Source organism: Cotesia typhae, unplaced genomic scaffold, assembly GCF_013202065.1.
Source record: "Cotesia typhae breed Kobodo isofemale line unplaced genomic scaffold, CoteBio_Ctyphae contig_65, whole genome shotgun sequence".
NCBI lineage: Eukaryota > Metazoa > Arthropoda > Insecta > Hymenoptera > Braconidae > Cotesia > Cotesia typhae.
The window spans coordinates 3,090,952-3,104,897 of record NW_027423762.1 but is presented as its reverse complement, the minus strand read 5'-3'; the positions used below and the strand labels follow the sequence as shown (position 1 = coordinate 3,104,897).

At 31.7% G+C, this 13,946-nt stretch overlaps 1 protein-coding gene and 1 long non-coding RNA gene across 2 annotated transcripts in view; both read left to right on the top strand.

The window, feature by feature from the left end:
• Positions 1-13,946, top strand: part of LOC141532609 (uncharacterized) — a 243,400-nt gene that overhangs the window by 93,095 nt on the left and 136,359 nt on the right. Inside the window, exon 4 of the long non-coding RNA XR_012480117.1 lies at positions 443-618. This is a non-coding gene — a long non-coding RNA (uncharacterized LOC141532609). The remainder of the gene's footprint in view (positions 1-442; positions 619-13,946) is intronic.
• LOC141532496 (uncharacterized) lies at positions 9,768-13,363 on the top strand. The gene is made up of 3 exons (XM_074250857.1): positions 9,768-10,246; positions 10,510-11,419; positions 13,225-13,363. Exons 1-2 carry the CDS (start codon positions 10,030-10,032, stop codon positions 11,409-11,411), a joined length of 1,119 nt encoding a protein of 372 aa, XP_074106958.1. The 5' UTR covers positions 9,768-10,029; the 3' UTR covers positions 11,412-11,419; positions 13,225-13,363.

Here is a 13,946-nt window from a genome sequence, read left to right as displayed (position 1 = left end):
AGTGATAGAATTGATAATCGAATCCTTATAGATGAAAGCAAAAAAAGTTAACTCAATTTGAAACTTTTGGTGCATTGATTTCAATTAATTATTCGTAATTACTTTAAAATGCCGTAATACATAATTAAATAGAACTTCCTTCGCTTAAGTCAGTTGCTCATGTTATTTAATTATTTATCAATATAGATTAAGTATCTGGATATCTATCAACGAATTAAACCACTGAAATACCAATAAACCTGTTATACTTTTCCAAATAGTAAAACTACTATCAGTTTTATATTAAATTTCAAATAAAATAACAATTAATTTTCAATAATAGAATACATTTATAAACTCACCCTAAAAAATTTATTATTTTCATTGAATATTTGAATTCTATCAGCGACTTTAATTAACTTGATATTTTTTTTTTTTTTTTTTTTTTTTTTTTTTTTTTTAGTATATATATTTAACTCTTATGTAGAAGATATTATTGATGGGCATATGTCAAATTTTACATGGATTTATGTAAACGATTATTGCTACGGACTTTCTACAGCTAGAGCTCGTGCCACTGAATTATACATCAAGATAACGTTCAATATTCTTTCAAAAAGGATTATATTTATCGACAAGGTATTTGCATAATTTTATCATGCTGTTTATTCTATCCTAAGTGAATTTATTATCAGATGTATACATTACTATTATGTTATAAAATTTTTTTTTCATTTAACAACAGTAATAATAATAATAATAATAATAATAATAATAATAATAATAATAATTCGTTTCTAACTAGTCGCATATGTTGAAAAAAAATGAAGCATATTTTCTGATTAATAAGCATCTAATTATTCAAACAATATATAATACTCGCACAATTAAGCATAATTCATTGTTCTATATCTGCTTATCAGATGGATAAACTATGTTGGCTAAAATAGCCTGATGGTGGTGGTAATTGTTGTAGTTCACACATCCGAAGCGATATTTCTGATTTCTGGCTCACGGCACACGGCAGCTCTACTTATTGACCTCGACTCCTTCCATAAATTTTAACTTGTTCATACTACTATCGCGTCCCTATATGCCTTTCATATTGCGCCTTGTCAAAGGTGCGTTCTGATAATAACCCAAAGCCTCAACGCTTGTACATAAAAACTCTTTTATGTTATGTGATATGTGGTGTTATATATTACACATAAACCTTACATTAGTATCCGTTGTAATATATGTAAAAGTATAAGTACAAGAGAGCAATAATCTTGTTTAACTTTTTTTCGCGCTCAAAGCAATCGAATATAGCGTGCCAACATTCATTGGTGCCTTCAGTAACTTGGGAAACGTGCAACTAATGGCTGTTCATTATTATCAGTGAATAACCTCTGGCATTTTGGATTAAGTTGTTGTGGATTGATATCGCGCTATAATTCAACACTTATTACCCTTATGATTTTCATACTTACCTACAACTATGCCACTAATTTAATAGTATCTTGTATGCTTGTGTAACATATCATCTATTCGGAATTACAAATGTTAATTTGTTCTTTGAATTATGTTTTTTGTTAAAATAACTCAGCACATTTTATACGGAAAAATTTTTAATGGCATTATGGAATTTGTTTTATTTAATTCGTTTTTTAAATGTACCATTTTTTTGTAGAACATGCTTATTCTAACTAATTGGATTATATTCAATAAAAGGTTTGCTAGATAATGAATTGAGACTATTAAAACGAGCAATCGCACTGACCTTTCATTTTTGGTTAGTATTGATAGAAAATGTGCCGTTAAAACTCTCATGTGAATGTTTTTGTTCTAATGATTCATGAAAAAAATTTTAGCTAACTGTGAATCGTTATTTAAAATGTTCAATAAATTCTTCGAACTTTTCAGCTTTATTTAATTTAATTAAGAAAATAAAACCAAAATTTAGGAAGGACTTTTTTTGGTAACAAATCAAGTGTAACAATTTAAATTGATTGCCGTTGAAAACGCTTTGACTCGAATTCCAGCATTTTCATGGTTTCAGTTGTTTACGCGGCATTGTTAACCCTTGTTTTATGTTGTACACGTGCTAAATCGTGGTAAGGTATGCTAAACTTTCAGCTTGTGCGCAGAAATTATTTGTTTACACTTGGATGAATTTTTAGTAAGAAATTTATGTTACCTTCGTTAGTTTAATACCGAAGCTTGTTATAAGACATAAAGCTTTAAGAACAGTCAGTTTAAGTATACTCGTGAAATAATTCTCTGAAATGCTCTGCTCTGGTCATATATAATCATTATAAGAAAAAAAAAATGTTACATGATTTTTCAATTTTTTCTAGAAATGTGTATACTTATTAGCATCTTGTAATATTCTAAAATTTGTTTAGTAGTTGATTAAATTTAACACCGACGTCAATTAAGCTCCGTAAATTATTATAAAATGATTTTTATTTTAAAAATTAATACCTCAAATTTAATTCTCTTTAGGAAGACGATTCAGTGATCATTCGCCATCTATTGGATACTTTTAACACTACTTTCAACCAAAAAATTGTAAATCGTACATATGACCATATCAGGCCTTACATGGGCATATCAAGTCTTATTAGGAAAATTTTTTAATTTTTTTACGGATAGTACTGAAAATTTCCACCCGGCGGTGCATGATCGTTAAACCATCTCCTAACAAAAGAGTTAAGTATGAGACGCTGAGCTCTAAGATTATTTTTTCTCTAAGTTTCAGATTTTTCTTTCTATTTTAGGGAGCTTATCTGATGCTGGTTTTTAGTTTAATTAAATATTAAACCCATTTTTTCTTAGTTGACATGATAATTGACGAACAAATTTTTTCAAAAATTATTTATCATAGTAACAATTTACTTTTTATTCTCATCTATAGTCTGATGAAACTAGGTCAATTAAATTTCAAGGTAACTTTAGTTAAGTATCAAATCTGCAATGATTACGTCGATATCTTCAAATATAAACTTTCTAATTTTTAAAGAATTGTTGTCAAAAGCATTACTCAGAGCGTAATCACTATCATACTTCAATCATATCTAGACCAACTGATATCACTCAGTATTATTAGAGTTCAGGGTAATATTTGGACGCTCGGTCACAGAATTGGAACTGGGTAAAAGCAGAGCCATATACCATAGTCCGGACGTTGAATGGAATATAAGGAACCGCATTCGGAAATGCGCGTGTAGTTTATGCGAAGTAAGTGGTAATAGCTAGCGACTAACCACACAGCATCTTGGCAAACCTCTATTTCATTCCCCACGAAGCTGGAACAACATCTTTGGTTGACTCTCAACCCAACCCACGAAACTCAACTTTTGGCGGGACAATATTGCAGATTCGTTTCGAGTTTCAACTGATGTACACAAAAGCTGTCGGTGGTATATAGCAAAGCTGCTGGTCATATTCAATCCAGCAAGTATTCTAATATCACCGCACCAGTTGGAGTGCCGAGTGCAGTTGCAGTTGTGACGTGACGAGTGATATAGGTATACCGATATCGAATTATATGTACAGCGATAGAGTTAGATGAGAGAACTACGGACTTACTGTTGGAAATGGGTAAGGTGCTTCAACCCGTGCTATACACCTTTCAAAAGGCATCTACCTTCTTCCACATATAGATGTATATAGAACACACCAACCCTCAAGTTTCTCTATAGCAGGAATAGCAGCACCAGCACCAGCAGTAACAGACCAACTTGAGCCAGCGATTAATATTTGTAGACAATAGAGCGCACATATTTCCTGAGCTTGAATCTACCGAATTCAACTATTTGTAGACGCAACCCGTTTCTCTATATCCATACTTATGCATACATACACACTAGACCCCTAGACATAATCTTTGTGGCATATTTGTGTTGATCGAGCAAGAAAGCAGTCGTATATGTGTAGGTCCAATGTTGAGTGTGAGGAGAGGAGAACATTATGTTGAAGAACACACGGTGGTTTCCGTTATGTGTTATAGGTTGGAGGTTCTCCGTTCTAGGTCCTAACTCTGTGTATGTCAGATACCCTGATATGTCTAGTAGTGCGGTTAACATCTACTTGAAATTATTGTTGTATTGAGATACGTATGTGTGTAAATTTAATACTTGAATTAGTGGCGGCTCGAGTGTGGGAGTTGTGGATGAGGATGAGGACGAGAACAAGTCTGGGTGAGGGTATGAGTGTGGATGCAACCATTTGGCTTACTAGTTAGTTCGGGTGTGTGACTGAGAACAGGGTATGTGGTAGCGTGTGTGTCATGGCACGTCTGGTAGCTAACATACGACACAAGTTTCCTTTGTCCCGTGAACTCATAGTCACTAGCTCTCGACCTCGGGCAACTGAGCAAAAGCCAATCTCTCTGTCTCCTTCTTTCTCTATCTTTAACTGTCTCTTTCGATCTTATTATTCTTAGCTGGGTTGTTTGCTGGCTCTGCTTCGGTTATTTTCCTCCTAATTTATATTGTATGTACATTGTACGTAGAGGATAAGCTACGGCTGGGTTTTTTTTTTGCAAGAAATATGGGATAGGAGGGTGTCTTTTAGGGTGTTTGGTTGGGATCATTTTCAATATTTTTATTGAATATTTTGAGGGGTTGTTTTATTTAGACGATTATGGAAATTATTTGTGGTAAGATTAGACCTGGAGCGGTACACTGATGAAAGAATTGACTTTTTATAAATTCATTTGTTTGGAAACAATTTATTCATTTTGAAGTAAATAAATATTTTTCAAATTTTGATAAATATTTTTTTTTTTTTTTTAGAATAAAAGGACTTTCATTAGCTGTTAACGAATATTTATCAAAAGTTATTGAATTTTTTTGAGGAAATACCTCTTGTTTAGAATGTAAAGTTACTAATCTGCCTAATCTGTTAGAATTTTCTAATAAAGTTATGGGACTATAAGTTGTAAAAATAAATTTACAAGCTATGGAAAATTTTTTTTACGGGAAAAAATTCTAATTGAAAAATTTATTAAATAAAAAATTGTGACATACTTTTTATTTGTTGAATAACAAAATGATTTTATTAATTAAAAAAAATTTTCAATTTTATTCTTTCCAAAATTATTCATTAATTGTTTAATTAATTTTTTAATTCAACCATCGATTTTACAAAAAAGCATAAAGAATTTTTTTATTTTTTCGTATTTCTAAATTCGAAAAAAAATGGTACTCAAGGAAAGCCACCACTGGTCCTATAGGAAAATTTATTGATGTTTCTGAAGCTACTCTCCAATTTTCTGTAGTAAGATATCGATAATCATAATAAGTATTATTATTGCTGTAAGCGCCCATTATTCGAGAAGATTAAGCTCGATCAATTATTCAGGAGAGAACATAGGTATTTATGTTTTCGTTTAATTATTAGCTGCACAATACAGTTTAAAAAAAAAACATTTTGTAAGTATTTGTGATTTATTCCATGCAAGTTGACCCATTTCGCATGTCGGATTAAATTTACAGGATTGCTTTTTTCAAGTGTGATTCTAATGATCAGAGAAAATAAACCAACTGTGAAATTATCGAATGGCCAATGAACTCACCATTCCATTTTTTTTAACCTTTCACGATTTAACGGTTTTTAATACTTTGAATCTACACTACCATAAATTGTATAAAAAAATGGCTTTATCGTTTTTATATTTTAAAAGATTTTGATTTAATTATATTGAAATATTAACTTAACTCTTAAAATGAAGAAATTTATCTGTTTAAAAATCACTTTATGATTTTTGATGATTGAATTAGATAAACCTAACTTCGATTCGAGCCTTTTTCTACCAATTGTGTTTATACGAAATTGTGAGACCTTTTTGCTATCGGTATTATGACACAAATTAACCTACGTTTTCAACTTTACCAGGTCGACTCTTATAAATATGCAACTTTGTACGAGTTCACCAAGTATCATGTGACATTTGTTTAAAAATTATCGACAGAATTATTAAATCAACTGACATTTCTGAGACACTCTAGTTACGGATATGAGGTCATTAATTACTCATACCTATTGATCTATTTAATCTTTTAAAACCAAAATTTCGACAATTTCTCCCGAGACTATCAGTATTATTTTGCTCTCTTGCTCAGTTCGTTAAATGTCAATTGTATTTTTTGCTATGTTCGTTCTTTTTTGTTAACTTTTTATATTATGAAAAAATATTGATAATTATTAATGCATTATTTATGAATCCATGAATAAACTACAAAACTCTTTATAAGTCTGTTATTTTAGAAAAATTAATAAAATTAACAAAAAAAGTTGTTCATGAAAAATGTTAGGTGTAGGAATTCAATAATTAAACTTTGAGCTAAAATATTTATAATTGTTTAATGAAAAAATTATTTACTAGATTCCGTACTACTTTATCGGAAGAATCAATTTCGAAACTATCGTTTTATAAATTTTTTATGAATTTACGAATTAATTAAAAAAATATTTTTGGATTTTACTTGTAGAGTTATGAAACTATTTTTGGTGTATAATTCGCACTTGTAGTAATTACGATTCAAATAAAAGAACCAAAGCTGTAATTTTTTAATCAAAGGTACAAAGAAAAAAAAATTAACTTGATTCAAGAGAAAAATTCTTGAATTAAGTAAAATTTCCTCAAATCAAGAAAAATTTTCTTAAATCAAGAATTTTTCTACTTAAATCAAGCATATTGAGCTTTTCAAAAATATATATACTTGATTCAAGAACATTTTTTTTTCTGTGTAGTAATATGAATTTCCAACAGATGGCTTATGAACCCTGAATCATCTCCTTACAAGAGAGTTATGTTTGACCTGTTAAATTATAAATAAATAAATATTTTTTAATTTACATTTTTAATATATTTCTGAAAATATATGAAAATCAATAATAGTGTTTAAAATCAAAATTTTATCGTTATGCGTAGCCTTATATGGCCAAATATCATTGCTTTATTAACCGATATCAGCCCACATCAAACCAGATATAGTTTGATATAGCCCTAAATAAAAATCGGCCATAGTAGCAATTTTTTTCTCTCTCTAAAACCGAATGAGTAAACAATTAATTATTACTAGCCAATAATTATTTTTTAAAAATATTATAAGTATACTCTATTAGTAATAAGTAGTTATCAACTATTTCAATCAGTGAAAATGGTCCAATTTTTGAGTTAGAATATTTTTTACTAATTGTAAAATAAAATTTCACAAATGCCAAATTTATTTTTCTACCAATTCTGTAGTGAATTTAAGTTCCCTGATTTTTTAAATTAATTAAAAAAATAAATAATTTAAAAGTAATCCCTATAGGCTTACTAAAATTTTAGTAGATTTATTTTTAAACTGCTATTTTTATATTTGCTTTTTCAATAAATAGAAATTTGATTAGTTTAATTTTACAGAGCAGGGAATAAAATTTTTCAAACGTTTTAATCTCAAAATAACTAGAAAAAAAAAACCTCTAATAAAATATTTGAACCCCACAATCCGTTAGTAATTACTATTACCGTAAAACTTCAATTGTCCACTCACTCGAATCATTAAATCCCCCGAGACGACAAAGGAGGTTTAATTAAAAAAAGAAAGATCCTCGGGTGCTTATTGTAGTTATTTATTCTTATTCGAGAAAAGAAAAACTAATAGATATAAAACGAATGTATATGGACCCACGTAAACGTGTATAAATGTGGGTAAAAAAAATTTTATGCACTGTAATATGTATAACGCGAGTGGTGAGATGATATCCCATTGGGGACTTTGGGTAATAGATTCCGGCCTTCTTTCTTTCTTCTACGAGCAATGGGATAGGATAACAAGGAGCTGAAGGAGGAAGAGAAAAAAGAACTGTGGATCTCAGCGCCAGGCAAGGGATCCTTTAATATGTCTATATCCATGTATAGTTGTAGTGGAACATATAATGCAAGACGGCTGGGTAGAGCACAGTCTCGTATAGTATCGTACAGTACAGTACAATTCAGTACAGTTTGGTGTAGTAGAGTAAGGTAGAGAAAGTAGGTACGGTTTTATACTTTTATACACTCTTTTTCTCGGTTGTTGCTGGTATGCTGGCTCCTCTCTTCTCTCTGAATCGGAGCATAGTGCCGAAGGTGTAATTTCCAGGGGCTGCACAACTATACCACAACCACAACGCTGGGATCTTTTCGCTTTGATGTCTTAAGAAATACTTTCCTCTTTTTCCCTCCAAGTTTATTCCATTTTTCATCTCTTTTTATCTTTTTATTTCTCTAGCTTTATCAGACGTTGTCCCCTTTACTTTGGCTCCTGCTTTCATTGCATCAGTGCAGTCTGCCGAGGGTGACTATCTGCTGCACCAGACACAGACACACGAAATCCTTCCGCGGCGGGCTATAAGTATTACTGAGCGGAAATGACCAAGTCTAGTTCCAAGTATTAAAGAGAATATTATTCCTATGTGAATTTATATTAAGGAAAAAAAGGTTTGTGATATCCAAACCCAAATCATGCTTATTTATTTATTTTTATCTCTTTTTTTTTTTTTTTTTTATTTTTAATAATGCTACAACTCTTATCTATATCATTATTATTGTTGAAATAATATATAAAATTTTCCTTGCATTAATGTCTTAAAACTACGTGAGCTTGGGAGAAACACTCGCGGTAAATAGACCTAGAAAATAATAAAAATGCAAGGGTTCACAAAGGTTAAATAACTTATTTCTTTTAATGAGGCTTTCAATGAATAGAAAATAGCCCTGCTATTGAAAGAAAAAATTTATTTCCTCGGGCGGAATGAGTTTTTATACAAAAAAAAAAAAAAAAAAAATATTCTTTTGAAATTTTTTTTTTTTTATACATAGCTAGATTTGAATGAAATTTATTATGTTTTAGAGTACGAAATGATTTTAAATATAAACTTTATTATAAACTAGAAATGTTAGTATATAAATGCATTGCTTTGTAACTGAAATAAAAAACGTAGATTGTTCACGGGGACAACAAGAACATCAATTGAGATAAATAAGTTGATTTCTGTGAAGCAATTTTCTGATATAGTCCTAAATGACAAATTTTCGTGTCAGGCCTGATATGAATTAGTCTAGTTATCTACACTCGGAAAAAAAGGAAAAAAAAATTAACTTAACTCAATAGAAAAATTCTTGAATGGAAAATTTTCTTGGCTTAAGTAAATTTTTCCTCGATTGTAAAATTTCTTGTCTTAACTCAAAACGATGAAGGTTGGTTTGTTAAGTTATGTATAAGGATAAAAAATAAATTTAAATATAACTATGATAACTTTCAATTTTTTAATTTTTCTAAAAATTTTTTGATTCTTCTAAAAAATTTTTATTTTTTTTAAAATTAAATCACATCAAACGAAAAATAGTTCAGTAGTTGATTAAATTAAGAAGAAATGTCAGATGAGCTTTTTAAAAGGGTAAAAGAAAATGATTTTTTTTTTTTTTGACAAATTAATAGAAAAATAAGTTTTCTTTTAAATTTATTGAAAAAAATTAAAAATTACTATTTTATTTTTCAGTTTAGTTTTTAAATTCTCTCCAGTGGACAGAGGTTGTATTTATGTAGCGATGACAGAGAATATACGATACGAACGTTAGGTTCGATACGAGTCATTAAGTTCAAATGAAAGGGAAAAAATGAGAAGGAGGAGTTTCATTGGGCCATTACTCAAAAAACTATATTAGTTTTTATCGTGATTTAAAAGAAAAGAAATTTTATATGTATTCGTAGTTTCATTTTAAAAATAAGAAGTTAACTTTTTATTTGTGTCAAAACCGAAGTCATAACATTAGTGCGTTATGAATATTAATTATATTACACGTCTCGTTCTCGATGATAACTTGTAGTAGTACTGATTATGTGTAAACCTCACAACGTTTAGAGTTTAAATTTGAAAAAATTTTTGGCGCGCTGTGCGCCATCTATAAGCTATACTTATCTGTTACCGACTGTTCCTCCTCATATTTTTTCGTTGTGCGTAAAGCAAACACGTTTACGAGTATCATAAAAAATTAATTAATTAATTAAATTTTAACAATCCGACTATTCAACGATGAAGAAGAGGAAACACTCAAGATCATCATCAAGGAAAAGACACAAGAGACATAGAAGTCGAGACCGATTTGATGAAAGTTTACAAGTAATGCAAAACCAAATAGATAACCTCACTAATATAGTGAGTACACTGGTGACCACAATTAATAATAATAATAAAAAAGATCTATCAGAGAAAGAGAATTTACCTCCGCCTGAAAAAAATCCTGATACTGGTGAGTAAAAAAAAAAAAAAAAAAATTTATAGCTTAAAATATTCCACACGAATATTTAAGCATAGCCAAAATATCTACACGATATTTGGCTGGTCATACTCTAGACTGCGTTCAACAAGAACAAATTAAGTCTTGAGTTGCACAATAAGTGCGGGCCTGTCAATAAGACAAAACAATTCATCTCTTGTAGATTATAATTCTTATTGAAAGAATTATTTTACTAATTTACTTTTCCTTTCTCTGTCCTCTGTTCGCACATACAGCTCCAGTGAACACAAGTGACGTTGTCACTCCGAACTCTGACAAAGAACAGGACAACAGCGAAACTGTAGACCCGACAGAAAAAACTGACAGTAGTGAGAAGTCAGAGACTACAAAAGACTCAGCGGCCAAGGAGGAAATTTTAAAGATTTTAGGTGATGACTCCAACTCGTCAAAACAGCTAAAGATCGACTTCCAACCTGAATTAGTCACTACATGGACTAAATGGACACAGGAAGGACTGCCGGAGAAAACAAAGGAATCAATCCTAGAACTTTATCCTAGAAAAGGGGTTTTGTTTACAGAAGCCCCTAAAGTTAACCTAGAAGTCGTGCCGGTGCTATCAGAAATTGCTGTCAAGAGGGACAAGCACTTCCTCGAAACTCAAAACACTGTAGGCTCCGCATTATTTGCGCTAGGAGCAGCAATATCGATGGTTTTAAACAGAGAGTCAGACGAAATTGATCAAGAGAAATTTCTTGAATATTTGTCTCATACGGGACAACTACTGACGGACGTATTCTTTCAACAGTCCGTTGCCAGGAAGTCATTTATTACACCTCTGCTTTCTAAGACTATAAAACCAGCGATAGACACCTCTAAGGCAGATGAATGGATCTATGGGAAAAATTTCACAGAGCAAGTGAAAGAGGCAAAAACCATAGAAAAGACTACAGCGGGCATAAAGGCCGCAGATAAACAAGCAACAAAATCAACCTGGTCAAAAAACAAGGATCAGGGAAACGGGAAGAACCCACCTGCAAAGTACAAGCAGGTGGGTCAATTCCTAAAGAAACCAACGATCAAATTCAGGAGCCGCACGCAAAATACGTCTCAGAGCCCATCACAGAGTTCGTCGAGACAATACAGCAAATCGAAGAGCCAGTACACGTCGAGGAAATAACGGACCAGGTAATTGCAGGTAGACTGAAGTTTTTTGTCCAAGAATGGGCAAAAATTACTTCAGATCAATTTATTTTAAATTGTTTGAGGGGATACCAAATACCTTTCAAAGAGCCACCATACCAAGATATTCCACCACCAGAGTATCATGACAATGACAAAGATTTAGAGATTACCAAATCCGAAATCAATAAACTCTTAAAAATAGGAGCGATCGAGCCATGTGAACCTACACCTGGACAATTTCTTTCCTCATTCTTTACAATTCCTAAACCAGATGGATCATATAGGTTTATTATAAATCTCAAAAATTTAAATAAATTTATAGATTTGGTCCACTTTAAAATGGAGGACATTCGAGCAGCAAAACAGCTAGTTACGCTCAATGCCTACCTAGGTTCCATGGATCTTAAAGATGCCTTTTATATGATCCCAATTCATAAGAATTTTAAAAAATACTTAAGATTTTTATTTTTAGGCAAGTTATTTCAATTTACTTGTCTTCCATTTGGGTTATGTATAAGTCCGTACATCTTTACCAAGATTATGAAGCCGGTAATGAATTATCTCAGACGTCAGGGAATATTACTTATAATATATTTAGACGATATCTTGATCACGGATCTATCATATGAACGATGTTTACGGAATATTAATAAAGTAATTAAAATCTTGGAAAGATTGGGTCTAATTATAAATTATAATAAAAGCTCACTTATACCTCAAAACAAATGTAAATATTTAGGATTTAATATTAACACAAAATATTTAACTTTAGAACTAACAGATAAAAAGAAAAATCAAATAAAATCTTTACTTAGAAACTTAAAAATCGGAAATCGGTATAAGATACGCGAAATAGCTCATATATTGGGTGTTTTAGTAGCAGCATGTCCGGCGGTAGCTTATGGTCCAGTTTATTGCAAGAGATTAGAGCGAGAAAAATTTCTTGCTCTAACCATAAATGGCAATAATTATGAAGAAAACATGTTAGTAAAGGAAGAGCTAGCAGAAGATATTACGTGGTGGATTCAAAATGCTCAGATTGGAATAAATCCAATCAGAACTCAACAATTCACACTAGAAATATTCTCAGACTCCTCCTTAACGGGTTGGGGTGCACATTGTGAGAATAAGAGTGTATTCGGGTTTTGGAGCTACGAGGAAAGAAGACACCACTTAAATTATTTAGAGCTGCTAGCTGCTTCTTTTGCATTAAAGTGTTTCGCTTCACACTTATCAGGAAAAGAAATATTGTTACGATTAGACAACACCACTGCCATAGCATATGTAAATAAAATGGGTGGGATACAGTTTCCTCACTTGAGCGAACTAGCGCGAAAAATTTGGTTATGGTGCGAGGGTAGGACACTCTGGGTTGTCGCGTCATACATACCATCAAAAGAGAACGTGGAAGCAGATGCCGCTTCCAGAATCACAAACATGGATACGGAGTGGGAGTTATCCCAAAAACATTTTAATAAGATCCAAAAGAAGTTCGGTCCATTTGCAATAGACCTCTTTGCATCACGAATAAATAAAAAGTGCAAAACATTTTGCTCTAGATTTGCAGATCCAGAGGCATCATTCGTAGATGCATTTACGATTCCATGGAATAATAAAAATTTCTACGCGTTTCCCCCATTTTCGCTTATTTTAAAAGCTCTAAGGAAAATAATTATAGATAGAGCAGAGGGTACAATGATTGTACCAGAGTGGTCAACACAACCTTGGTATCCTCTCTTCAATTCTCTTCTTATTGAACCCCCTTTGATACTGGAGCCTGATGATAATTTACTAATTTCTCCTTGCAGGTCGAAAAAACACCCACTAGCATCCAATCTCTCTCTAATAGTGGGAAAATTATCAGGGAGAGCTTTATCAGAAGGGGATTAAGCTAGAATACAGCAGAAGTCATGTTTAAATCGCTCAGTCCAGCTACTAAGAAACAATACCAAGGCTCATTAAAACTGTGGTCTCAATTTTCTATTGAAAATAAGATTGACATGTTTAACGCAAGTTCAACTGATGTCATATCCTTTTTAACCAGAAGATGGGAAAATGGCGCTAATTATAGTACACTAAATACATCTAGGGCAGCCGTATCTTTAATATCGATACAAAAACTCTCTGAGGATGGCTTGATTTCAAGATTTATGAAAGATGTATATAAACAAAAGCCTCCAACTCCAAAATACGACTGCACATGGGATACAGTCCCAGTATTGAAGTATCTCGAGTCGCTTCATCCACTTAACAGCTTGACTACTAAGGAAATTGGAGAAAAAGTAGCCACACTGTTAGCGCTAACGACTGCCCATAGGTTACAGACCCTAACATTAATTGATATTAATAACAATAAATATTCAAAATCAGGAGTCACTATAAAAATTCCAGAGACAATTAAAACATTGAAACCAGGAGCGTTTCAACCAGAACTAGTATTTCCTTATTTTAAAAATAAACCTGGCTTATGCATGGCATCAATAATTAAAGAATACATAGAGTATACAAAGGACTTAAGAGCCCCAGATAA

Coding starts and splice junctions, on each gene's coding strand:
- LOC141532496 (XM_074250857.1), top strand. CDS start 10,030: ATGAAGAAGAGGAAACACTCAAGATCATCATCAAGGAAAAGACACAAG. Junction 10,247..10,509: donor TGAAAAAAATCCTGATACTG/GTGAGTAAAAAA, acceptor TCGCACATACAG/CTCCAGTGAACACAAGTGAC.